The sequence below is a fragment of the Populus nigra genome, chromosome 19 (genome assembly GCF_951802175.1).
Source record: "Populus nigra chromosome 19, ddPopNigr1.1, whole genome shotgun sequence".
Taxonomy (NCBI): Eukaryota; Viridiplantae; Streptophyta; class Magnoliopsida; order Malpighiales; family Salicaceae; genus Populus; species Populus nigra.
Window position 1 is genome coordinate 2,585,523 of NC_084870.1, and position 24,263 is coordinate 2,609,785.

The 24,263-nt window shown below is 32.1% G+C and overlaps 3 protein-coding genes across 3 annotated transcripts; 2 read left to right on the plus strand and 1 right to left on the minus strand.

The window, feature by feature from the left end:
- Positions 1-1,663: 1,663 nt before the first annotated feature.
- On the plus strand, positions 1,664-4,480 carry LOC133679910 (alpha carbonic anhydrase 7-like). Its single transcript, XM_062102643.1, has 7 exons — positions 1,664-2,278; positions 2,675-2,892; positions 3,258-3,364; positions 3,470-3,572; positions 3,656-3,823; positions 3,920-3,973; positions 4,158-4,480. Exons 1-7 carry the CDS (start codon positions 2,188-2,190, stop codon positions 4,239-4,241), a joined length of 825 nt encoding a protein of 274 aa, XP_061958627.1. The 5' UTR covers positions 1,664-2,187; the 3' UTR covers positions 4,242-4,480.
- Positions 4,481-5,221: 741 nt separating this feature from the next.
- On the minus strand, positions 5,222-7,354 carry LOC133679292 (lysM domain receptor-like kinase 4). Its single transcript, XM_062101835.1, has one exon. It carries the CDS (start codon positions 7,207-7,209, stop codon positions 5,311-5,313), a length of 1,899 nt encoding a protein of 632 aa, XP_061957819.1. The 5' UTR covers positions 7,210-7,354; the 3' UTR covers positions 5,222-5,310.
- Positions 7,355-19,134: 11,780 nt separating this feature from the next.
- On the plus strand, positions 19,135-23,403 carry LOC133679798 (E3 ubiquitin-protein ligase WAV3-like). The gene is made up of 2 exons (XM_062102496.1): positions 19,135-19,664; positions 21,040-23,403. The coding sequence occupies exons 1-2, from the start codon at positions 19,461-19,463 to the stop codon at positions 22,981-22,983; spliced, it is 2,148 nt and encodes a 715-aa protein (XP_061958480.1). The 5' UTR covers positions 19,135-19,460; the 3' UTR covers positions 22,984-23,403.
- The last annotated feature ends 860 nt before the right edge of the window (positions 23,404-24,263 follow it).

Sequence of the window (24,263 nt, forward strand, 5' to 3'; positions counted from 1 at the left end):
TTATCAATCTTGAAGGCAGTAGAAGGTTCTCTTAAAAACAAAAATTGTACCGATCGAGCTTATTAATTCATTAGGATCAGAAAGCTATCACGATAACTTAGAAAAACAAAACTGTTTCTTCAAACAAAAAATACAATACAACTCAATTTTTCATTTATTAAATATCAAAAGACAACAAAATAGTCTAAGTCAAAATGACACGTAATAAAGAGTGAACCAATCTGTGTTAATTCACTAAATTTACAATTTAAATTATAAAATTAAGATAATCCGATAAAAAAAATAATAAAAATCACAAAAAAAAATTTTTTTAAAAAAATAAATTTTAAAAAAATCAATCAGCATCAACTTTTTAAACTCGTAATCAAAGTTATTAAATTAAAAGCTCTATATTTAAAAAGTCACAAAATCCAGTCCTCAACTAATTAAATATTGAAAGAAGAAATTAAAAAAAAAATTGTACAAAAAAATTAAAAACTAAATATAATAATTAAAAAAAATAATGACTATAATTGAAATAGAAGATAATTATAAATTCCTGAATAAAGAATAAAATTTTAAAAAATAATTAATTTATAAAAAAAACAATCACAAAAGAAAATTCGACGACCCAGAACTGAAAAAGAAGTCTATTCACAGTGAATAATAATCAGTCTATGTGTACAGTAAATTTATTTTCCATTTTAGTTTTTATTTTATTTTTATTTCTCAAATAAGGAAAATGTCAAAACAAGTTGTTTTGAGAGAATTATTCGAAAGTTTTAGACATGAACGCATATAATGGTAGAAAAAATTTAAATAATTTTTGGTATTGCGATCCAACCATATTTCTAAATTTTATTATATTTTTAAATTATTTTGATATGATAATATAAAAAATAAAGTTTAAAAAATAAAAAATATATTATTTTTAAAAACAAATTCAACTATTATTAGTAAAGAATATAACGTAGCAGAAGGCGCATTTACCTCGTATTGAAAAAACACGGTAATATTTGAAGATGCACGTTGTTTCAACATATATTATTAAATATTTGTATTTCTTCTGTTAAGTCAATTGCGAGATCAACTCAACTACCATAGTTTGCGTTGCATTTAGTTTCTAGATTCAAAAATTAAGAAAAAGAGTGTTAGATCGATGACTTCTGCCTTTTCTTGGTTAATTAGGTGTTAATAGCTTCCTTAATCAATACAGAAATAATTAAGCTCATCTTTACACAGTGATAAAGAAAATTCCTGTATTGATTTTTGGTTCGGTAACTAATTAAAAAATATATTTTTTTAGAGCATCGGAGACGATTCCTGAATGGAAGAAAATGTCAAAACATATTTTGAAAACGGTAGAAAAAGATTTAGATATTTTGAAAAAATTTAAAATATTTTTATTTTTTTTGTTTTAAATTAATATTTGTATATTTTAAATTGTTTTAAAAATAACTTTTAAAAAATAAAAAAATTAATTAAAATATATCTATTTCCCTCGTGTTATTGAAAAGACGGCATTGTGTCAAAATTCACGTCGCTTCAGCATGTATTATTATATATTATTATATATTTGTATTTCTTCAGTCAAGTCAATTGCGAGATCGATAGTTCGCCTTGCATTCAAGAAGATGTATCATAAATTAAGAAAAGGAGTGTTCAATGACTTCTGTTTTTCTTGGTTAGGTGTTAATGGCCTCCTTAACTAATACAAAAATAATCAGGTTTCTTCTTCCCATTATACGAGCTTTGATCAAACCACCGCCTCCCACCCACCACCATTGCCATCATGCATCGCGGAGCAGCGACTTATCAATTATTGTAAATAATTTTGCCAAAACCAGCATTCGTCACCATTGACATTTGATTGTCCAATGAAATTATAGAAATTGACACCTCTAGAAGACCACCTGAAATTTCTTGTAAGAATATTTACTCGTAACAATAAGACCCTCAAGAAACAAGTACTACAGTCATTCGAGTAGCATGTTTCACATTGAGGTTCCTGTGTTCATACTTGTCGGCAGCGCCAGCTCTTGGAAGAAATTTAGAACGTCTGTCAACGCGTCGCAGTTGGCTGTTTCCATATTTATTCTATAAATATGCCGATGGCAAACTCTTCGTTTATCTCCACACAACTACTTCAAATTAGTCGAATACCAGAAAAGAAAGAACTTCGAACTGCAAAGAAGTTTGATCTAAGACATGGGAAAGCTAGCAATCCAGCTCCTCTTTTTGATCACTTTCTTCCTCGTTCTTGTTTCGCGTATCCTCCCGGCAACATCTCAAGAAGTTGGTGAGGCTGCAGTTCTCATGGCATCACTAGTTATAGGGCAACACGGCCTTGATTATTATACTTTTTTGTTCAACTTCTCCATAAACTATCATGTTATTTCTTAGCAATGTTATGAGGGGTTTGTTTCATTTTCGCTATAAACTACAAATTTTAAATTAGTACCATGTGTAAGTATTTTGTTTTCTTGTTTTTAATTATTGATTTTTTGAAGTTGAAAGAATTCTAGACAGTATTCAATTTCTTGAACAAGAAACAGATCAAGATTCGCAACTTTTTTTGAAATTATTTGGTGAAGCATGCAATTCTTTACTTGTATTAAACCAAGTACCAAACATGAGAATAATTTATACTTACAAGTTGATAAATTGTTTGTTTTTTCCATTTGTTGTGGCGCAGAGGACGAGGCAGACTTTAATTATGATCCAAATGGGGAGAAGGGACCTGCTAACTGGGGAAGGATTCACCCTGATTGGGGTGCTTGTAGCAATGGATCTATGCAGTCTCCTATCGATCTGCTGAGCCAAAGAGTCGATGTGGTGTCCCATTTGGGGAGACTCAGTAGAAGTTACAAGCCTGCTAATGCCACTCTTAGGAATCGGGGCCATGATATGATGGTAAGGAAGGAAGGATATTCGAACCTGTAATATATTAGGAAATATACTAGTAGAACTACAACAAAAGCTATAATTAATACGATGGATCATTCTAGTATTGATTCCAGTTCCTCTGGTTAAAATAAATACCAAAGGCATTAGAAAGATTTTCCAGAAATGATCATCGTCTCATCTCTCCAGGCTTGTAAATTGCAGCTATCTTATTAGTTGCAAGATTGTATTCACAAACCATGTCATAAGGTGCCCTATTGGCGAGATGTTTTTACCTACCTATAAGCAACTAGGCAGCGTTGAAATCAACAAAACTATATACAGTTTCATCTTTCTGTGTTTAATTCTAATTTTATTATTGTTTGTGGATGCAGCTGAAATGGGAAGGTGCTGCAGGAAGCATTGAAATAAATGGAACTGAATATCTACTCAAACAGTGCCACTGGCATTCACCTTCGGAACATACAATCAATGGCAAGAGGTATTTAATTCTCTAATTTCCCAATTTATCTCCCTCTCTCTATGTATAAGCAGGCAACAGCATTATAGCACTAACTCAAAATCTTTCACCTGTAACTCTATACAGGCTTGCTTTAGAGTTGCACATGGTTCATGAGAGCCTTGATGGAAAGGTTGCTGTTGTTGGGATTATGTACATGATAGGAAGGCCAGACTCTTTCCTGTCATCTGTAAGCATCATACACACACACACACCAGCCTCTGCGTAATTATCTCTCTTTAATTCTCTCTAATCATGTTTTTCATTAATTAGTTGACAAAACAATTACAATCGGTTGCTGGCACCTATGAACGAGATACAGTGGCGGGAGTAGTTGATCCAAGGAACATCAAGATAGGCAGCAGAAAGTATTACAGATACATTGGCTCCCTTACAATTCCACCTTGCACTGAAAATGTTCTGTGGACCATTGTTAGAAAGGTTTAGATCTTACCTAATCAAAAACATTGATAAACTTTAAATTATGTTCATGATGTAACTGTATTTTGTTCTAAATATTACAAAATACCCTGTTAGGTGAGGACTGCCACAAGAGAACAAGTTAGAATGCTTCGTGTAGCTGTTCATGATGTGAGTTCCCATCCTAACCTTGAATATTTCCCATATATAAAACAGGAATAAATTTATATGGGAAATTAGAATTCTTTGAATATTAATTATTTCAATTAGATTCTCTTTACTTCCAATCTTGCTTGTTCATTATTGGTATTTGACCTATTATGTATGCTGATATCATTTGATGAACATTTTGCAGGAATCAGACACCAATGCAAGACAAATACAACCAATAAATAGTCGAACGGTGAAACTTTTTAGACCAGAAGACAAGGATGACTAAACAAATTACTTCAAGCTTCATTTTTCCCGGCATTAGTGATTACAGCTATATATATAGAAATAAAGGAGAGTTGGATGGATCACCAACAGTGTTATTTGCAGTAGATTACCTGATTTTACTTGTAGCTCTAGGTTATTTTTCATTTTAATTTCTTCGTTCATTTATTGCCTACTATTATATGTTTATACATGAATATACTCTATCTTCATGAATTTCAATATTGTTGATCTTTCTTTTTATCGTTTATTTGAATGTGATGCTCATCTTCTACAAATATGGGAAGACATGGAATCCTTTACCGCTAGCTTCTTGGAGCAAACCATGCTAATGGTTGATCTTTGAGAGCCTTGTGAACTCTCTTGTTCCTTTCTGCGGCTAGCAATGAAACTCCTTTTCTGCTTAAATTGCTTTGCATGACCAAATTCAACCATATCATCAACAAGCCTATTAATAATATTGCTAATCAGCAAAATCTCTCACCATAATATCTTTAACAGGCGTGTATGTAATCAAAGAAATGATGATCCCTGCTCTCACTTTCAACTTTGCTAATTCACATGTAGGAGCCATTGCCCTTGCCATTCTCACCTGCTTCTCTTTAGTTGTAGCTAACAAGGCCACAGAGCTATATCTAGGGATTCAAGAAGAACCTAAAGTATCTTAAACCAGTCCCCACTCTATTACGTTTTTCCCTCATAAAATCCCACAAACTTCTACAAGTGAAGTCACCATGGGATGCCTTTTTCTAAATATCACTGTCTTCAATGACTACAGAAGGAAAGATAATCCCACTGCCATGTATTGATTTGCCTTTTAACTCTTAAGAGATGGTCAAAGTTTAACATCTATCACCTGGAAAATTTTTAAACTTATGGTCCCAAGTTCTCATCATTCAAGAATGGTCAATGTTTCTTCACGTAAATGGGAAAACATGAAACAAACGAAAGATGAAGAAGAATCCAAATGTGCCATAACATAAACAAACTGATTTTGAGCCTACGAGGGAGAATTCTAGCAACAAAATTCATCAATCATGGACTAATTCCTACTACAAAAAAGATATACTATATCATCGTACCATTCTGACAAGAACTTTCAAGATATCATCCATAGATGGCCTATGTAAAGGGTCTTCTTCAACACATGCCTTTGCCAAAACATTTAAACATAAGGCCTCGGCAAGAGGATAATCCTCCTTCAGACATGGATCCATGAAACTCCTCAATCCATCGAAACAGCCACCTTCAGTAGTTTTCCCGCCCAAAAAAGCAATACATTCTTTGAATGATTTTCCATCAACGTCATCTTTTCCTGAGATGAGCTCAAGTAGAACAACTCCAAACGCAAAAATATCTACTTTCTCAGAAACCGAGCCATTGATAACGTATTCCGGCGCAACACATCCTTTGACACTCTCTATGTTTTCATTTCCTCTGTAAGATCCAACAGCAGGGTTGGTTCTGATATTTGTAAGCTTTGCTCTCCAATCTGTTGTTACAAAAATATTTCTACTGTTGACACTCAAGTGAGCATAAGTTGGAAAAATGCAATAATGTAGATAGTGAAGAGCTGTAGCAATGTCAAAAGCTATCTGAGTTCGTTTATCCCATCGCAGAGGATTCGATGAATTAGATAACAAGTCCCTCAAGCAGCCATTGCTAGGTAGCTCGAACACGAGGTAGGACCAAGAATAGTCATTCTCTCCATAACAAACACCAAGCAAATTCAGAATATTTATGTGGTTGATTTTCGAATGTATATCGATAACTTGGCGGGTCTGTTCAAATCTCATCAGCTTGATCATCATTTCCGCATTATCCATATTCAACCCCTTGTAGGCTTGATCCCCAATCTTCCTTTCTTCGCTGAAATCATCTGTCGCTCTCTTGAGGTCCTCAATGCTATAGTTTCTCAAGGAATACTTAATGCCAGCAAGAAGATCAGGAGATAAACAAGAAGTTGCTGAGCTTCGACCTGTTAATTGTCCTGATCTAGGAGAACTTGGTGTTGGGCATGAAAGTTGAGAACTTCTAGTATTGAAGGACTGTAACTTCACAACCTTAAATTTGCGCAAGGCCTTCACATGCAACCCACATACAATCAATGCAGCTAGTAGCAGAATAAAGCCAACAACTGATCCTGCAATGTACAGATTCCGTAACTTTGTGTTGGTGGTTTTCTGAACTAAAATTGTGGGAAGAAAACCAGGACTTGGAGGTGGAGAGCGTGGGATACTGAAATTAATGACAGGGTCTGTTTTCAAGGGAATTAAGACAGTTGTGTTTGGATATATAGTTTGCCAAGGTTGAAAATTATTAGCGACCCATAAATCTACGGGAGAGATGCTAAATTTTTCACTTAGTATGCTTGGTTCATCGCCTTTTACCAAAGGGTAGGTCACAAGGTACTTGACTCCACTGCTGTTACTAGAATTATCCGGACACGCACATTTCAAGGGCACATGAAGCTTAGTACCAACCTCAACATTATTTCCTTCAGATGTGTTTTCCTCGACAAGGGTGCCTGGTTTTGCTAAACCTTCGAAAATTCTGCAAGCAATATCCGAGAGATCAACTGTACTGTTTTCTGGAACTGTGTAGTTGAAAGTTGCCTGGAAGAACTGGCCAAGGCAAGAACATTTGATCGGAACAAGAACTTCTCGACCTGGTTCGAGTACTTTCAGCTGAGATTTAAGATTGTTTAAGTGAAGTAGCTCAGCAGGATCTAGCTGAAACAATTGAGAGACATCTGAGATAGTCTTGAAATAGTGGCTGGCTCTGTAGACTAAAAATGTTTGGCATGGATGCTGATAGGAATGATTGCAAGTGTATCTTGAACCTGGATAGCTTGTATTTTCTGAACAATCCGACGGGTCATAGTATTGTCGAGCATTGATTGGATTGAAGAACAGGAAGATCAGAAACCAAATGAAGACCATTGTTTCTGCAGCAAACCAGATACGATACATTTTGCTGATAACCTACCAAATTCAAGTCTCATCAACTACTTTTCAAAATTGTCAAAACAGTTTTACAGGATACACCACAAGAATGTTCCCGTGGGAAATGGAAAATTCAAACTGTCTTCACCTGATACAATCAAGTTGATTTCTGAGGAAGAATCTATGACATATTCGAGCTTTCTGTGACCAAGATTTCCAATCATAGCATATGGGGTAGGCAAGTGATTGCTAGAATAATCGTCTTATTTTATTAAACTAAAGTACTGTTTCCCAATTATTAATATACTAGTGCATGCTTCGAAGAGACACGACTCTTTAAAGAACTATTAGAACTTTAGAAGCCGGCCAGCCAATATTTTATTTTACTGGGCAGGAAAGAATAAATCATGACATATTGTTACTTTGATTCGTTGCCCATGATTCCATCTTTTCTGCTTGTAGTTTTCTCACCAAAAGAACCCTCTCCAAAACCACATGGCAAATGGAAATTGAACGTCATGGTAAGCTTTCTTTTTGGATACAATGTAAAGTTCTGTTGATTTGGGTTAAGGATGATCTTCAGCCTTGTTAACAATTAACAAAAACTCTGAAGAGACGCGGAAGAAATCATATAGCAAACACTATGGACACATGATGATTTCACTATTTACCGCTACGGTGCAATTACTATTGTGCCAACTACTATGTTAATTCTTGTATGCTAGAAACCCTTAATAAATCAAAATTGGATGAACTGTATGGTCAAACCACCAACCATCTGACTTGTGATTGCCTTTTATGGTTTAACTAAAAACAAGAAAATCAAAGCATAGGAAGGTGAGATCAATTGACTCATGAGTCAAAAATTGAACTTAAAAGGCTTAGTAGGCTATTACACCTTGTTGGGGGCTATGGCGACGCCAGCAGTGTAATAAGAACAAATTGTATAGCAAGAAATCCAAGCACACATATCAGCATCTCAGTACTGAGTTCTTGATATATATATAAAAAAAAACAGATCATTCTTTAGTGATTTTGTGTTTGCAAGAGAAGGAAATAACCCAGAAGCCATTTCAGGCCATTAGTTAACTGTGAAAACAGGAGAAATGAAAAGGAAGTTCTTCTTTTTGACGAAGCGATGCAATCTTGATTCCCACCGAGAGATGAGAGAAAATGGGAATCTCTGGGTGCTCTACTTGAAAGACTTGTTGAATTATCAAGACCATTACATGATGATAATGGTATTAAATTATTATTTTTATATATATTTTTAAATCATTTTAGTATATTAATATAAAAATAAATTTTAAAAAATATATATTATTTTAATATATTTCTATATACAATTAAATTCCACATAGCACCACTATTTCCTTTGGAATCTTGAAAGTTTTACATGGCACAAATCATGAATTAATTGGGTTTCAATAAATCATCAAGATTGCTTGGATCTAATGTTATTAAGTTTTGAAGATGAGAATAGAGGACGAATTTTGGTTGTCTTATGGATACATATTAAGGTCCTGATTATTTTTGCGTTATAAAAATGTTTTTAAAAAAATTAAAAAAAAAATTATTTTTTTTGCTTTAAATTAATATTTTTTTATATTTTTAGATTATTTTGATATATTGATATCAAAATGATTTTTAAAAAATAAAAAATAAAATTAAGATATTATTTTTTATATTAGCACATTAAAACAATCTAAAATACTAAAAAAATAATTTGAAATAAAAAAAAATAAAAAAAATTAATTTTTTTTAAAATATTTTTAATAAATAAACTTACTCTAAGAAAACCAGATTAGAAGATATCCCACACAATATAATGAGAAAGTGGAGCTAGTGGGAAATTGCTCCGTCATGCACACAGCTAGAGCATATAATACTCGCACCACATGAGACACAAACAGTTGAACAGCATTTTGGCTGCGCCTGTCTTGTAGTAGTGGACATGTGTATGCATACGTGTAAGAAACAGAGTGGTGGAGATGTGTATGCATACGTGTAAGAAACAGAGTGTTTTTTTAATGAAAAAGAAACGCAGTGGATTCAGTAATTTACAGAGCATAAAAGCTGTCGTCATCCAATTGGCTCTTGATTACATTTACAGGGTATGAGAGGTTGTTTTTTAGAATATTGAAAATTTATTAAAATAATATTTTTTAAGATTATTATTGATGTTATAAAAATATATTAAAAATAAATAAAAATATTGAATCTTAAAAATATATATTTTTAAAATATAAAAACAATAATTAAATTAGCCACTTTTTAGTACTTGGTGGGCATTTTAATAAGCCGTTGAAGGAGTTGCAACCATCGCCTCTTTTTACAAGCTTTCGTATAACACGGACAAGAGTGGGTGACTTAGCTTCACGCACATTCCTTCCTATAGGATAAGGGTACGTCTGAAGTATTGTAACTATATTGATTTAAAGTGTTTTTTATTTAAGATTTTATTAAAATAAAAAAAATAAAAATTATTTTTAATATCAATATATCAAAATAATTTTAAAATATAAAATAAATTTATTTTAAACAAAATATAATAATTTAAATTTAAAAAAAAACACGATTTACACCACATTTCCAAACACTTCCCTGTATCCCTTAACCTTACCAGATCACTTTTCTCCTTTTCCCTTCCTCATCACACTCAATATTTAAAATTGCACTAAAATCTTGGAGACCCGATATAGACTAGATTACATGTAATGCTGAAATATATCATACTATAGTTTTTAAATCACATCCTAGGTGAACACGATATAAATTCTACGTTACAGGTTGGACGGGATTGATTCATATTAATCTAAATCAATTTAATTTTTTATTTTACAAAAAAATTAAAAATGATTTCCATTTTATTCTTAAAAATAATTTTAAAAAAAAACCGATCGACAATTTTTATCCTTGAATATATATCTTAAAGCCACTAAAAATATCAAAAAATAAAAATAATATAAAGTTCATTTATTGGTCAAACAAATATGTGCAAACTTCAATGTGTTAGTTTCTTGGAAAATTCTCACACCCTATCAATTCAATTCAACAGCAACAACAGCATCATTTTTTATTTCATAAATACTACAATGAATAAAAATCAAGATTTCGATTTTAGTCTCTTTCAATTTTAATGCTGAAGCCTTTACCCTCTCCCCTCACCATCACGTTTTCCTTCCATCTATTTTGGAATCTTGACAAATCAATTCTAGTATGATTATTGGACTTCACGCCTTTGTAGTAACTCGCACTCCAAATTCAAACATTATATAACTTCAAATTCGTTTAGTTTTTTATTTATAGTTCTTGTTTAAGATTTGATTGTTGATATTAATAAATTATACTATATGTTAAAATAAACACGTGAAAAAATTATTATGTTGGTATTATGTACATAGAATATTTGCATTATAAATCACACTATAGATATAAAGTGTTTGCACTGTAAATCATATTATAGATATTTATATTATCATAGGAAGCGTTGTCTTTTCTATTTTTTATTTCAAAAAATTTTAATACACGTTAGGTCTAGACATAGCTACCTGACCCAAAACTATTAGATCTAACATGACAACCAAATATAAGAGATTTGGGTTTTAGGTTTAATATCATTATCAGATTCAACACACTTAAAATATTTTTAATATTTTTAATATCTTTTTATATTTAAAAAAATTATTATTAACCGGTATAAAATATAAGTGAATATGCTAATTATTAGTTATAACTAGTTGATAAGATGGTGTTGGTAAAAGTGTGCAGTAAAAACATCGGTTAATAGCATTCATAAAAAAAAATTATATTTATTTTTAACGTTATCTTGTTCTTCAATTTTTAAATGATTGGTTGATGGAAAAAACTCTTTCTTTCTATCATAATTGTTTTTGTGAATAAGTTGTTTTTTCATTGATATTTTATTTTTTATTTTTTTCTATTTTTTTTATACTTTTTAGATAAAATTAAGATATTAAAAAATTTTAGGAATTAAATTGAAATTTAAAATATTTTATGTTACTATTACAAACAAGTTTTGATGAAAATATACAATGGGAGGAAATTGAGATTATAATAAAAGCTAAAAGGAGTCTATTGATACAAAATATTAATAGTAAAATAAAAACACTCCATCTATGAACTTAGCATGAAAATTAAAATTTATCTGTTTTTACTTGTAAAGAGAGAAATTAAACTTTTATGTTGTTTAAAACACTAAACACTAAAGAATAATCTATTTTTTAATAGGACAGATCAGACAGGTTAATTAATTTTTCTATTTTATAAAAAAAATTAATTAACCTAATTTTTCTATTTTATAAAAAATAAAAGCGATTTCTCTTTGGATTCTTAAGAGAGAATTAAAAAAATCATGGGTCCTTGACCAGTTTTGTAATAAGTTTTCCTAGAAGTTTATGTATATTAAAGTCACTAAAAAATATCAAAAAATAAAAACAAAAGAATTGAAATTAGAAAAACAAAAACAAAAAAAAATAATATAAAGCACATTTATTGTCGGTCAAACAAGTATGAGTAAACTTGAACAACATGTCGTTTCTCGGAAAATTCTCACACCCTATCAAATTCCAATTCAACAACAACATCATTTTTTCTTTCTTTCATAAATACTACAAAGAATAAAAATCAAGATTTCAATTTTAGTGCTGAAGCCTTTACCCTCCTTCTCACTCACTCTCCCCCCTCACCATCACGTTTTCCCTCCTTCTCTTTTGGAATCATGACAAATCAATTCGAGTACATGATTAATGGAGTTCACGCCTGCCTTTGTAGAAACTCACACTCCAAATTCACACAATATATAACTTCAAATTTGTTTTTTTATTTATTTATAGTTCTTGTTTAAGATTTGATTGTTGATATTAATAAATTATTAGTTATAACTCGTTGATATGATGGTGTTGGAAAAAATACGTTGAAGATATAGTGGTTAATGGTCCATAAAAAACAATCATATTTATTTTTAATTTAATCTTGTTTTTCAATTATTAAATGATTGGTTGAAGGTGTTGATGGTAAAAAACTCCTTTTTTTATCATAATTTTTTTGTGAATAAGTTTCTTTTTTATTGATATTCTATTTTTCTCATTTTTTTTATATTTTTTAGATAAAATTAAGATATTAAAAAAATTAGGAATTAAATTAAAATTTAAAATATTTTATATTACTTTTAAGGATAAATTTTGATGAAAATAGATGGTGGGAGGAAATGGAGACTACAATAAAAGTTAAAGGAGTTTATTAATACAAAATGTATTTAGTATAAAGACACTCCATCCATGAACTTAGGATGGAAATTAAAATTTATTTGTTCTTACATGTAGAGAGAGAAAAATTAAACTTCTATATAGTTTAAAACATTAGCATATTTAATCTTGATTTTGAATACATAAACATTATGTTTATAGAGAGACTATAAGATAAATATAAAATCAAACTATTATATTCTGTTAAGAAATAATATAAATCATATCTTTCAACTTCATTTAACAACTTAAATTTCTGGATTAAAATGGTTATTTGACATAGTATCAGAGTTTTGATGATCAAATGGTCATGAATTCAAATTTCACTATCACATTCTAATTAATAAAATTAAGTATAAAGTAATGTGGATTTCTGCAAATTTCAAATTAAAAAGAATTCTAATGTTTAAAAATAATATAAATTATATTTTGAAATCTCACATAACATCTCAAACTTTACAATAAATATTCTAATTAACCAATTAAATAAGAATTCTAATCACAAATCATTTTTATCTAAAAATCTTTTCTTGTCTCAAGGTGTACATATAACATTGGAGAGTTAGTAATATTACGAGTTGAATTAATTAATTTTTTAACGTAAAAAAAGTCGAGGTTTCGCTAATGTTTTTTTTAGTAAAATTTTTTTTTGAATTGTGTGGGGATTGATTTTATATAACCCGATTGACTTGACGAGTCTAAAGATAATCTGAATAACGGTAAAAACATAATTTGACTTAAAATAAATATTCAAGATGATTTTTTATATAAATATTGAAACAACAACATATTAAATTGATTCGGGTTCACCCGAGTTACCCTACCAATCCACATATTGGACCATGAGACTATAATAACCTATATAAAATAAATTATAAAGTTTAATTTTTAATAAATTCAATATTAAAAAATAGTAAAGAGTAGAGTAAAACCTGCCCTCCTCTTCTAGAATTTTTTTTTTTTTGTTAATGTTGATAAAAAACAGTCGTCGCAGTTGTTGGCCTTCTATAAAGTTAGATGCACCAAACAGGGAACCGTATTAGTGGAACAGTGTCGCATCAAGTGTTTTCTTTTATCCAGATGAGCAATGAATTGAACTTAAATTCTTAAAGCTCTGTTTGGCATAAAGGTTAACAATAGCGGAAATGATGTGAGCTTTTTTGTGATGTGGAAGTTTTTAGAATGAATTGAACTAGAAATTCTATGCATTTTTAAAATTTTTATTTATTTATTAATAAAGACTCGTGATAATTTGGAAAACAAGTTCAAATAAAAAAAAAAGAAAAAAATGCTTTAATAATATTTATGCTACTAAATATGAAAATAAAAAATAATTAATTTGAAAAAATTGTATAAGAACTTTATAATAAAAAAATAAATATTTTATTTTTATTGAATGTCTATAAGGGATTTGTTTTAAGCATGATATTGTATATTAGTTTTATATATAATCATTCATAAAATAATTACTAGCATTCCATTAAAAACATGAAACAGCATCATTAAAAACCTCTAATTTAATTTGAAAATATTATATCATCTAATTATTTTCAAATATCATTATAATCTTTTAACTCAAAAAGCTTTTTATTTTTAAATAATAACAATATAAAAAGAGAGAGTCAAGCACAGAAGCCTTACAAGGAAAAAACCTCAGGTGTACTTGACTTAGTAACCTGACCTTTGTAATTGTTTTTTCTTTTTAAATAAAGTTGTCAATTTTGTTTTGATAGGTGTTTTGTTTTTTCAATTGGAATGGAATGTTTTAATTTTGAAGTGTTTCAGCGTGCCGTTTCGGGGTTGTATATATATATATATATATATTCAACAAACATAATTCAAATTTTAGATAAATAAATTATAAATTATGTAATACAAACACAATGCCAAAAAAATATAATTTTAAAATTTAAAATATTTCTAAATAGTCAAGATTAAATAGATCTTTAACTTAAAGTAATTCAACTTGAACAAAATATCAAAATATTATGAAAGTAAAATGTTTTAACACAAATATTTTAAATATAAAATTAGGTCAATGTTAGCAAGGCTAATGGAATCTAAAGCATCCCTTGTTTTGTTCAAATTCCTACAAAGTATAAACATAAAAAAACAACATGAATATAGACCATATATATTAGTGATAAATCTAATTTTAAAAAATTAATATCATTGTTAATGAAAATAGTAATAATAATTTTCAATATTATTATTAATATTATTGTTATTGAAAATAGTAATGAAAAAGAGCTTTTTATAATTGAGTGATTTAATTAATTAAATTGAAAAAGGTTCAATTTGATTCAATGACTTTTCAAGAGCAGAACAAAACATGTGGAATGAAACCGGAACGTTCCGGGTGGAATTTAGCCAAAAAATCCGGAACGGACCGAGATTTAAAATGAGATGAAATTTGTTCCGTTTTGTTCCGTTTTTTGAATTTGGATGGAATGTTTAGGCCATTCCGGGCAAAACGAAACGGAATTGACAACCTTAACATGTTTTTCACCTAAGATTTTTTTTAAAAATATATATTTTTTATTTTGACAAACAACATATCATTCATCACAACAAATTATAATCATCTTTAATTGTCAAAAAATCAGGATCCTAATAATCTAGATCCAAGAACACGGATTTTAACCTCTATTTTACCTGGTTTTTTTATTTTATAAAAATAAAAGGGATTTTTTTATTCTTAAAAGAAAATTAAAAAAATGATTGATTATTGACCAGTTTTTTATGAGGTTTTTCTATAAGTTTATATATCTCAAAACCACTAAAAATATCAAAAAAAAATGAAAGAATTGAAATTAGAAAAATAAAAACAAAAAAAATAATATAAAATACATTTATTGGTCAAACAAATATGAGTAAACTTAAAGGTGTCGGTGTCTCGGAAAATTCTCACACCATATCAATTTCAATTCAGCAACAATAACATCATTTTTTTTTCTTTCATAAAAACTACAATGAATAAAAATCAAGATTTCAATTTTAGTCTCTTTCAATTTTGATGCTGACGCCTTTGCCCCCCGTCTCACTCTTTCAATAAAGGTTACCACAAAACAATTTTTTTAAAACAATATAGAATGATAATATCGAAAAATATAATGAGAGAAAAAAAAAGGAATTCCTAACCGTATTAACACTTAAAACTCGTGACCCATGTCATTAAATTGAAAGCATTACAAATGAAAAAAAACATGAAGCCCAATCTCAAATAAATCAAACATATGGGGAAAAAATCAACCACATAAAAATATTTAATTAAAAAATAAGGGTGGAAACCAAAATAAAAAATAAATTTAAGAGCATTTAAAAATTAAATTACAGGGTTAAATCGAAAAGAAAAAAAACAATTAATGAAAGGAAAAAAAAATAAATCAAAAGAATGAAAGCTAAATTGAAAAAACAACAACAACATAAACTTTGACTTAAGGATGAAATTGAATACTAATAAAACTTTAACAAAAGATCAAAGGGTAAAAATAACAAATCAAAAGAATACGGACCAAATTGGTGAAAATAATATATGAAAAATTATAATTTAAGGACTGAATTGAGAACATGAAAAACTTTTCTAAAAGGATCAAGGGCAAAAATAAGCAATAAAAAATATAAGGACTTAAATTGAAAAACAAAAAAGGACAAACATACACTTTAACCGGAATAGAGAGAAAAATAGGAAGAAGAAAGAAGAAACAGCCATCGACGATAAACCGTTGGATCACCACCGACACGCTTCACATCAGGAGAAGAGCATGTGATGGTGCTTTCAATGACACGATGGAAGGCCATTTTCGAACAAACGGTGGCATCGCACACATCGTCGAAAGAGCGCGAACACGCCGACATGTGGAAAACACGCACTATGAGCTTTTCAAAATTTAATATTAAAGATAAATGTTAAATTACTAAAAAGCCCCTCATAACCCTGGAAATAACAAATATTCTAATGTGAAAGTACCAAAATACCCTTGAATGCATAAAAGCTATTTTGTCTTATCTAAAGGCAAAGAAGTTGATACGATCTAGGAAAGGTTAAATTCGGATTTTGACGTAAAAAGTGCAACTATCCAGTTTTACAGCAACAGTTATAATTCTCAATCCGACCGTTAGATCGGGCTGCAATTTTACGTGGAGTCTTCTGACATGTTTTCCTATCTTGGGTTAAAATTTCAGGTCAATCGTAGTTTGGGAAAACATCTCAATACGGGTCAACAGAGGTTGTACGAATTTTATTATTTACTTCCTTTTGACTTGTGAACTTCCTATTTGGCTAGGATTCTTTTCCTAAAATGATGTGACAGCTTATTTGGGAATCTCCTAATTCTCCAAAGATCTTTAATGGGTTGGAACATAGTTTCCATGTGTGTCATGGATTCATAAATGTTTCATAATCCTTTTCTTACAAGGATTCCTTATTCATCCTAGCTACCAAAAGAAAAGAAGACTTCAGAATTAATTCTACCTTCAGATCAGATTTCCTAGTCTATTTGGGACATCTTAATGGTGACAAATATGATTCTAGCATATTTAGGATATTAATTTTGGATTTATTATTGTTACTATTATTTTCTTCTTAGTTTACGATTTATTTGTATTATTTGGGTTTAATTGTAAGTGGGCATCATATAAGTCCACATAAAGGGGTCCATTAGGGTTTATTTTGGTTTGGAGTCACTATAAATAAGGGCATAAACAGACATGTAAGGCTAGACAATTCAGATTAATAAAACTTCTTGTTTGCCGGACTTTGTGTGTATGTGTGTTGGTGAGATAATCTCCCTTTCATGGTTCTCTAATGAACTAAAAAACGACTTATCGAAGAACAACTGTCTTCGTGGCGTCATCCTTATACTTCTCGTTCGCAAATCAATATTCGTTGGGTGGGGGTTTCCGTTTCCAATAGTGCTAGTGCCTAGGTATAAGTTATCTTTGTGTCACACTCCTATCAAACCTGATTTACTTGGCTTTCCGGGAATTGGTGTCTTTGCGTGTGGGTTGCGTGACCACGTAATCACGAGGTTCATATCAGAAGTATTTGACTTATTTTAAAGTTTGTGCAAAGTAAAAAAAACCCTTGGTCAGCGAGTTTAAATTTTATTGACCTTGGGGGTATAAGAGTATTTTTACTGTACAAAATAATCTGCAAAGACAATAATACCCATGTTCAATCTTTTAATGACCAATGAGTCAATGTAAAAAGACTTAAATACCCCCATATCCCAACCTTCCAACTTTTCCACCGAATGACACAAAGATAAATTCACTATAGCAATCCACGGTAAATTTAGTCTATTGCTATAGTGAATTCACCTCGTGTTTTAAAGTTTTGGTTAATGGTATTCATAAAAGAAAATTCATATTATTTTTAACTTAATCTTGTTCTTTAATTGTTAAATGATTGGTTGATGGCGTTGATGGAAAAACCTCTTTCTTTCTTGTTTCGTGAATAAGTTTCTTTTTTTATATTCCATTTTTCTTAATTTTTTTTCTATTTTTATAATTTTTAGATAAAATTGAGATATTAAAAAAAATTTAGGAATTAAATTAAAATTTAAAATATTTTATGTTACTTTTACGGATAAATTTTGATGAAAATAAATGGTTGGAGGAAATTGAGACTACAATGAAAGTTAAAGGAGTTTATTGATACAAAATGCTTGTAGTGAAATTGAGACACTCCATCCATGAACTGAGGATAGAAATTAAAATTTATCTGTTTTTGCATATAAAAAGAGAAAAATTAAACTTTTATGTTCTTTAAAGCACTAAACACTAACGTATTTAACCTTAATTTTTAAATATTATTTTTATAAAGAGACTATAAGATAAATATAAACTCAAACTATCATATTCTATTCGAGAATAATATAAATCATATTTTAAAACCTCATCTAACAACATAATTTTTGGATTAAAATGGTTATTTGAATACTATTAAAGCTATGATGATCAAATGGTCATAAGTTCAAATCTTACCATTACATTCTAATTAATAAAATTAAGCGCAAAGTAGTGTGAGTTTGTACAAGTTTCAAGTTAGATCATTAGCATGCATTAAGTTGTGGGTTGGATTAATATATGTTTTAACATAAAAAAATTTAGGCTTTGCTAATGTTTTTTCTAGTAGAAAAAAAAATTCTGAACTATGTGAGGATTGACTTTATATGACCAGGTTGACTTGACGAGTTTAAAGATAACTCGAAAAACCGTAAAAACATAGTCTAATTTAAAATAAATATTTAAAATGAGATTGTTTTTACAAAAATTGAGACTTTTTCAACAAGTCTCTCTCTTTCCTCAAGACCCAAGGATTTAAACACAAGAAAAATAAAGTTTTAGAGTCAAAGTGTCAAAATTAAAAACATTAGAATCAAATTAGGAATCTTCAAAACCTCAAGAGCTAAAATGTACTTTTCCTGAACAGAGAAAATACCAGAACAGTCCACATTGAAACAGCGTGGAAAGCCACAGTAACGGGCTAACGGCAAGTGGCGAACCCCGTAAGTAATCGGTGGTGATAATGGCAATGAAGTCAATACAGCAAAAACCAAAGGGCAAATGGCAAAGAAGAAGGAATGTAAAAAAAAAAAAAAAAAAAAAATCCTTATCAATTCGGCAGAGATATCTCATCTCATCACTATCTAAAAGGCTGTTATCCTCTGACCACCACCCAAAATCAAAGTCAAAAATCCCAACACCAACACTAAAAACTCTCTCTCTCTCTCTCTCTCTCTCTCTTACATATAACAAAACATAACATAACCTCACTTATAAAGCACTCCTGTTCCAGCAATCTCTCTCTCTCTCTCTCTCTCTCTCTCTCTGTTCTTTGTTTTTCCTTTGCCAAAACAAACAAAAATGTCCAATCTCCATCTCCATTCCTTTACACTCTCACAGTTACAAGATCCAACTTGTGTATAGATAGAGGCTGAGAGAAAGAGAGGCCAGGCTTGTTTTTGTTTGAGGAAGTCCTTGATAAGTTTAAGATCTGAGAAAGAAATGGGAAGCAAATGGAGAAAGGCAAAATTAGCTCTTGGCCTGAACATGTGTCTTTATGTCCCTCCGACTGATGTTGAACAACGTGATTCTTCCTCCTCACCTTCTCCTGCTAGACTATTCTCCCGCTCCTCTCACGGGTCCACTACTCCTACCCCATCTTCTTCCGGCCTCCGCTTGCCCACATCCCCCGATAGCAACAATAAGGTAATAATGATATGTTGTTTCTGCTACTATTTTTCCTTTTTTAAAGAAATAATAATATTCCCATCAAGGGTTAATGGGGTTTGTTTGCTTGCCTTGCCCTGCAAATCTTTAATAATATCGGATGTATTGTTTTGGTTAGTGTTAAAGGCATCTAGTATGATTTGAGATAATTTTAATGGTGCTGCTGTTAAATGTTAAGCGTCCGGTCTATTCACAACCTTGCTTTTGTTTTTAGCAGACACTAGTCTAATCTAGTTTCAGGGTGGCTTGTCAAGGTGTGGGGTATATATACAAATGGTGGGTGCGTGTGGGTAGTCGTGATATGTACAATACACTGAATACTTGTGAAGAAGGGAGCATGTTGTTATTGTCATGTTGTTTTCAACTCTTTCTATGAGCTTGAGGCCCCTTTTGTGGGGTGATTAAGTTTTAAAGTGGAGAAGTCCCTTTAAAGGACCATTTTTCGCTTTGGCTTATTAGAAAAGTATTACTGTTCTAGCGTCCCATTACCAATACCACCACTCTTGTTTGTTTTGCTACTGTTTCTCCTTTCCCTTGATGGGGAAAAAGTGCTTTGTCTGGTCAGCACTGCTTTACCTTGATCGCACACAATATTATGTTTTCTCTCTCTCTGCTTTTGATGGTGAGTTAGAGAGGATAAAAAAAATTAAAGAAGCCTGTGGACCGTTGATTGGGAGCTATCCAGCAGCAATCTTCAGAGAAGTAAAAGTATTGGGGAATCAAAGAACTGACAAATAAAAATAAAAAAAGGAATGAAATTTGGAGCAAACCCATTATACTTCTATCCTTTTGATGAGCTCTGCACTAATATTATTTTTTTAAAATTTGCGTTTTTGGGTTGTTTTCTTGAAAGCTCCTCCATCATTAATTTGCTCAAGAGTGGCTTGATTATTATTTTTTTTACTTTTGAAAAGTCATCTACTATTGATTATTCATAATTTGGCATTATGTCATTTGCAAGGCTTTGACTGCCTAACATTGACTTCTTTTTTGGTTGGTTAGCTGATTCACCGGGACACAACTCTGCAGCTTTGTAAATAATAATAATAATAATAATAATAATGTCATTCTGGCTTAAGCATCCCTCAGTAGCTCAGGACTTCTGATGTCAAACCTAAGTATAACAGGAACATGCATTGGAATGCTCTTTAGTCTAGAAATACGCGTCAAAATCATTTAGACATCTACCACTTGATTATTAGTAAATGTGCCATTCAGTGGTTAGTAAAATTTCTCTCCTTCTCTTGAATATGATATCTATAGCTGTGATTGTTTATACTTTTATTTGTCTGCAATCATATATGTTTGTCTATGGGATCTTTTCTCCTCACAACACCGTCCTTCTGTACTGCAGAGGACCTGTGCAATATGCCTGACTGCCATGAAAACGGGACAGGGCCAAGCCATTTTTATGGCAGAATGCTCCCACTCCTTCCACTTCCATTGCATTGCCTCTAATGTAAAGCATGGGAACCAGATTTGTCCAGTTTGCCGAGCAAAGTGGAAAGAAATCCCCTTTCAAAGATCTGTTTCTGATGTTACTCACGGAAAGCCAAGAATGAGCGCACTAGGTTGGCCCCAAGATGATGCTTGGATGACTGTTCTAAGACGGCTTCCTCCAGCTCGAACAGATGCAAACAGGCATATTTCATCACATTATCAAGCCATTGAACCAGCTATCTTTGATGATGATGAAGACTTGGATCCTCAACACGAGACTGCCGAGGGAAACACATCCACTAAAGATGCTGGTGATGTTAATTCTGTGAGAACTGTAGAGGTTTTCACATATACAGAAGTTTCAGCAGTCCCAAAATCAGTCTCTTATGATAATTTCACCATACTAATCCATCTCAAGGCCCCTCTTACAAGTGGAAGACAGAATAGGAACTGGAATCATGCTGAATCACCACAATCATCTCAAGATTCTCGTACACCGGTTGATCTCGTTACCGTGCTTGATGTTAGTGGCAGCATGTCTGGTACAAAGCTTGCTTTGCTAAAACGAGCTATGGGGTTTGTGATCCAGAATCTGGGTCCATCTGACCGACTGTCTGTTATTGCCTTCTCATCCACAGCCCGACGCCACTTTCCTCTTCGTCGCATGACAGAGACCGGAAAGCTCGAGGCCTTACAGGCTGTTAATTCTCTGGTTTCTAGTGGTGGGACAAACATTGCTGAAGGTCTAAGGAAAGGTTTCAAGGTGATGGTTGATCGCAAATGGAAGAATCCAGTTTGTAGCATCATACTATTATCTGATGGGCAGGATACATATACTATCTCTGGTACTAGCATGACCCGTCCTCAAGCAGATTACAAATCTCTTCTCCCGACATCAATTCACCAGAATGGTAGTGTGGGGTTCCGTATTCCTGTGCATGCATTTGGGTTTGGTTCAGACCATGATGCTGCATCAATGCATTCAATTTCTGAGATTTCAGGTGGCACATTTTCATTCATAGAAGCTGAGGGTGTGATTCAGGATGCATTTGCACAGTGCATAGGAGGGCTATTGAGTGTAGTGGTGCAAGAGCTACAGGTCAAAGTTGAGTCTCTTCATCCAAGATTGGAAATTGGTTCAATTCAAGCAGGTAGTTACAAAAGCAGCATCATGGCCAATGCAATTATGGGCTTTGTTGATGTTGGAGACTTGTACGCCGAAGAAGAAAGGGATTTCTTGGTAACAGTCAATATTCCAGTTGATGGTACCAGTGATGAGATGTCATTGCTAAAGGTCAGTTGTACTTACAGAGATCCTATGACAAAAGGTATGATGACTCTTGAGGAAGCTAGCCAAGTAAAGATCCAAAGGCCTGAAATAACCGGAACACGAGTGGTGTCAATGGAAGTAGATAAGCAACGAAACAGACTCCGTGCAGCGGAGGCAATGGCTGAGGCTAGAGCTGCAGCTGAAAATGGTGATCTAGCTCGTGCGGTCTCGGTCCTGGAGAGCTGTGGCAAAGCATTGTCAGAAACTGCATCTACTCGGGCAGGTGACAGACTGTGTATTGCACTGTGCGCGGAGTTGAAGGAGATGCAAGAACGGATGGCAAGCCGGCGGGTATATGAAACATCTGGAAGGGCTTACATTCTATCAGGTTTGAGCTCACACTCCTGGCAAAGAGCAACTGCGCGAGGTGATTCCACTGACAGTACAAACCTCATGCAAGCTTACCAGACACCATCAATGGCGGACATGGTAACCCAGTCTCAGACCATGGTATTCGGTACCCCATCTTCTCAACGGAAACTTAGGCCAACTATGTCATTTCCAGCAGCCAGACCACGGCCAAGGTAGTTTTTGGTGGTGTCCAGAAATTCTCCTCACGTATAATTCCATATCCATGAACCTTTTTTGTTCATTTAAAATTTTGTTTTTCCTCTTCATGTCAGTTTGTGTCAAAGTTAGATTGGAAAGGAAAGGGGGGGTTTGGTATTTTGACAATTGTGGGTGTATTTTCTTGTCTTGCTATGTAAATGAATAAGAAAAAATGGGGGTGGGGATAGCTGAGATGAGTCTCTGAGAGATAAACAGTGAAAAGAAAGGTGGTGGGGTTCAAGGTTCTTACACATTCGCATCATGGATGATGATGTACACAAGGAGATTTCATGTTTTCTTTTCCGTTTTCTTCCTGTGAGGTGGTATAGCCCGCCCTGTAAACTGTGGGGATACTCGGGGGGTGAATTCTTCTCTTAAATATATGATATGATTTATATATATTGCCCTCGATTCTTTTCATGACTTTGCTGCCATTATCGGATTAACCAAATTGAAATTAAATCAAATCAAATCAAATTAAATCTTAGACATGCTTGGACACAGGTGGGATTGCCCTTTGAGATTTCAGTCCTCGTCTGATCGAAATATTTAATTTTTTTTGTGTGGTCAATTGTCCAAAATTCTTGTCAGATTGTGCAAGCGTCACAACTTTTGATTGGAGACCGGCATTCAATAATTTTTATTTTTTTAAAACATTTCATTCAAGGATCCTAGCATATTAATGGACTCGGTCCAGTTATTCACTGCCTGGGTTAGAACATAACATTTTATAATCTTCTGCTAGATCAGCAGGAGGTGGACTAAAGAAATTATTTCGTGCCGTGATTTGCAACAGAGTTGACCATGTAATTATTATTATTATTAAAAGGAATACAAATGATATATATATATATATATATATATATATATATATATATATATATATATATATATATATATATATATATTTTTTTTTGATTTACGTGGGGTGTCCGGGCCAGCTTGCGCGCACCACGACTATTCCCCAAGGCCCACTGGACATCCTGCAAGCCCAGGAGCAGGTAAGGCACCGCGGGGGTGACAGGCGTGCACATAGAGGGTCGAACCCGGGACGGGGGCGGAACAAGTCACACGGTTGACCACAGCAGCTAGACCCTCAAGTGCCAAATGATATATTTTTACTCCTATGGGAGGCCTTTGTCTATATAGAGTTTGGGATAAATTTAATATTTTGCATAGTAAATTAATTATGTCGTGGTGGATGCTTCAAATTAATATTTTTTGGTGTTTTTAGATCATTTTGATGTGTTGATGTCAAA

Coding starts and splice junctions, on each gene's coding strand:
- LOC133679910 (XM_062102643.1), top strand. CDS start 2,188: ATGGGAAAGCTAGCAATCCAGCTCCTCTTTTTGATCACTTTCTTCCTC. Junction 2,893..3,257: donor ATCGGGGCCATGATATGATG/GTAAGGAAGGAA, acceptor TTGTGGATGCAG/CTGAAATGGGAAGGTGCTGC. Junction 3,365..3,469: donor CATACAATCAATGGCAAGAG/GTATTTAATTCT, acceptor AACTCTATACAG/GCTTGCTTTAGAGTTGCACA.
- LOC133679292 (XM_062101835.1), bottom strand. CDS start 7,209: ATGTATCGTATCTGGTTTGCTGCAGAAACAATGGTCTTCATTTGGTTT.
- LOC133679798 (XM_062102496.1), top strand. CDS start 19,461: ATGGGAAGCAAATGGAGAAAGGCAAAATTAGCTCTTGGCCTGAACATG. Junction 19,665..21,039: donor CCCCCGATAGCAACAATAAG/GTAATAATGATA, acceptor TCTGTACTGCAG/AGGACCTGTGCAATATGCCT.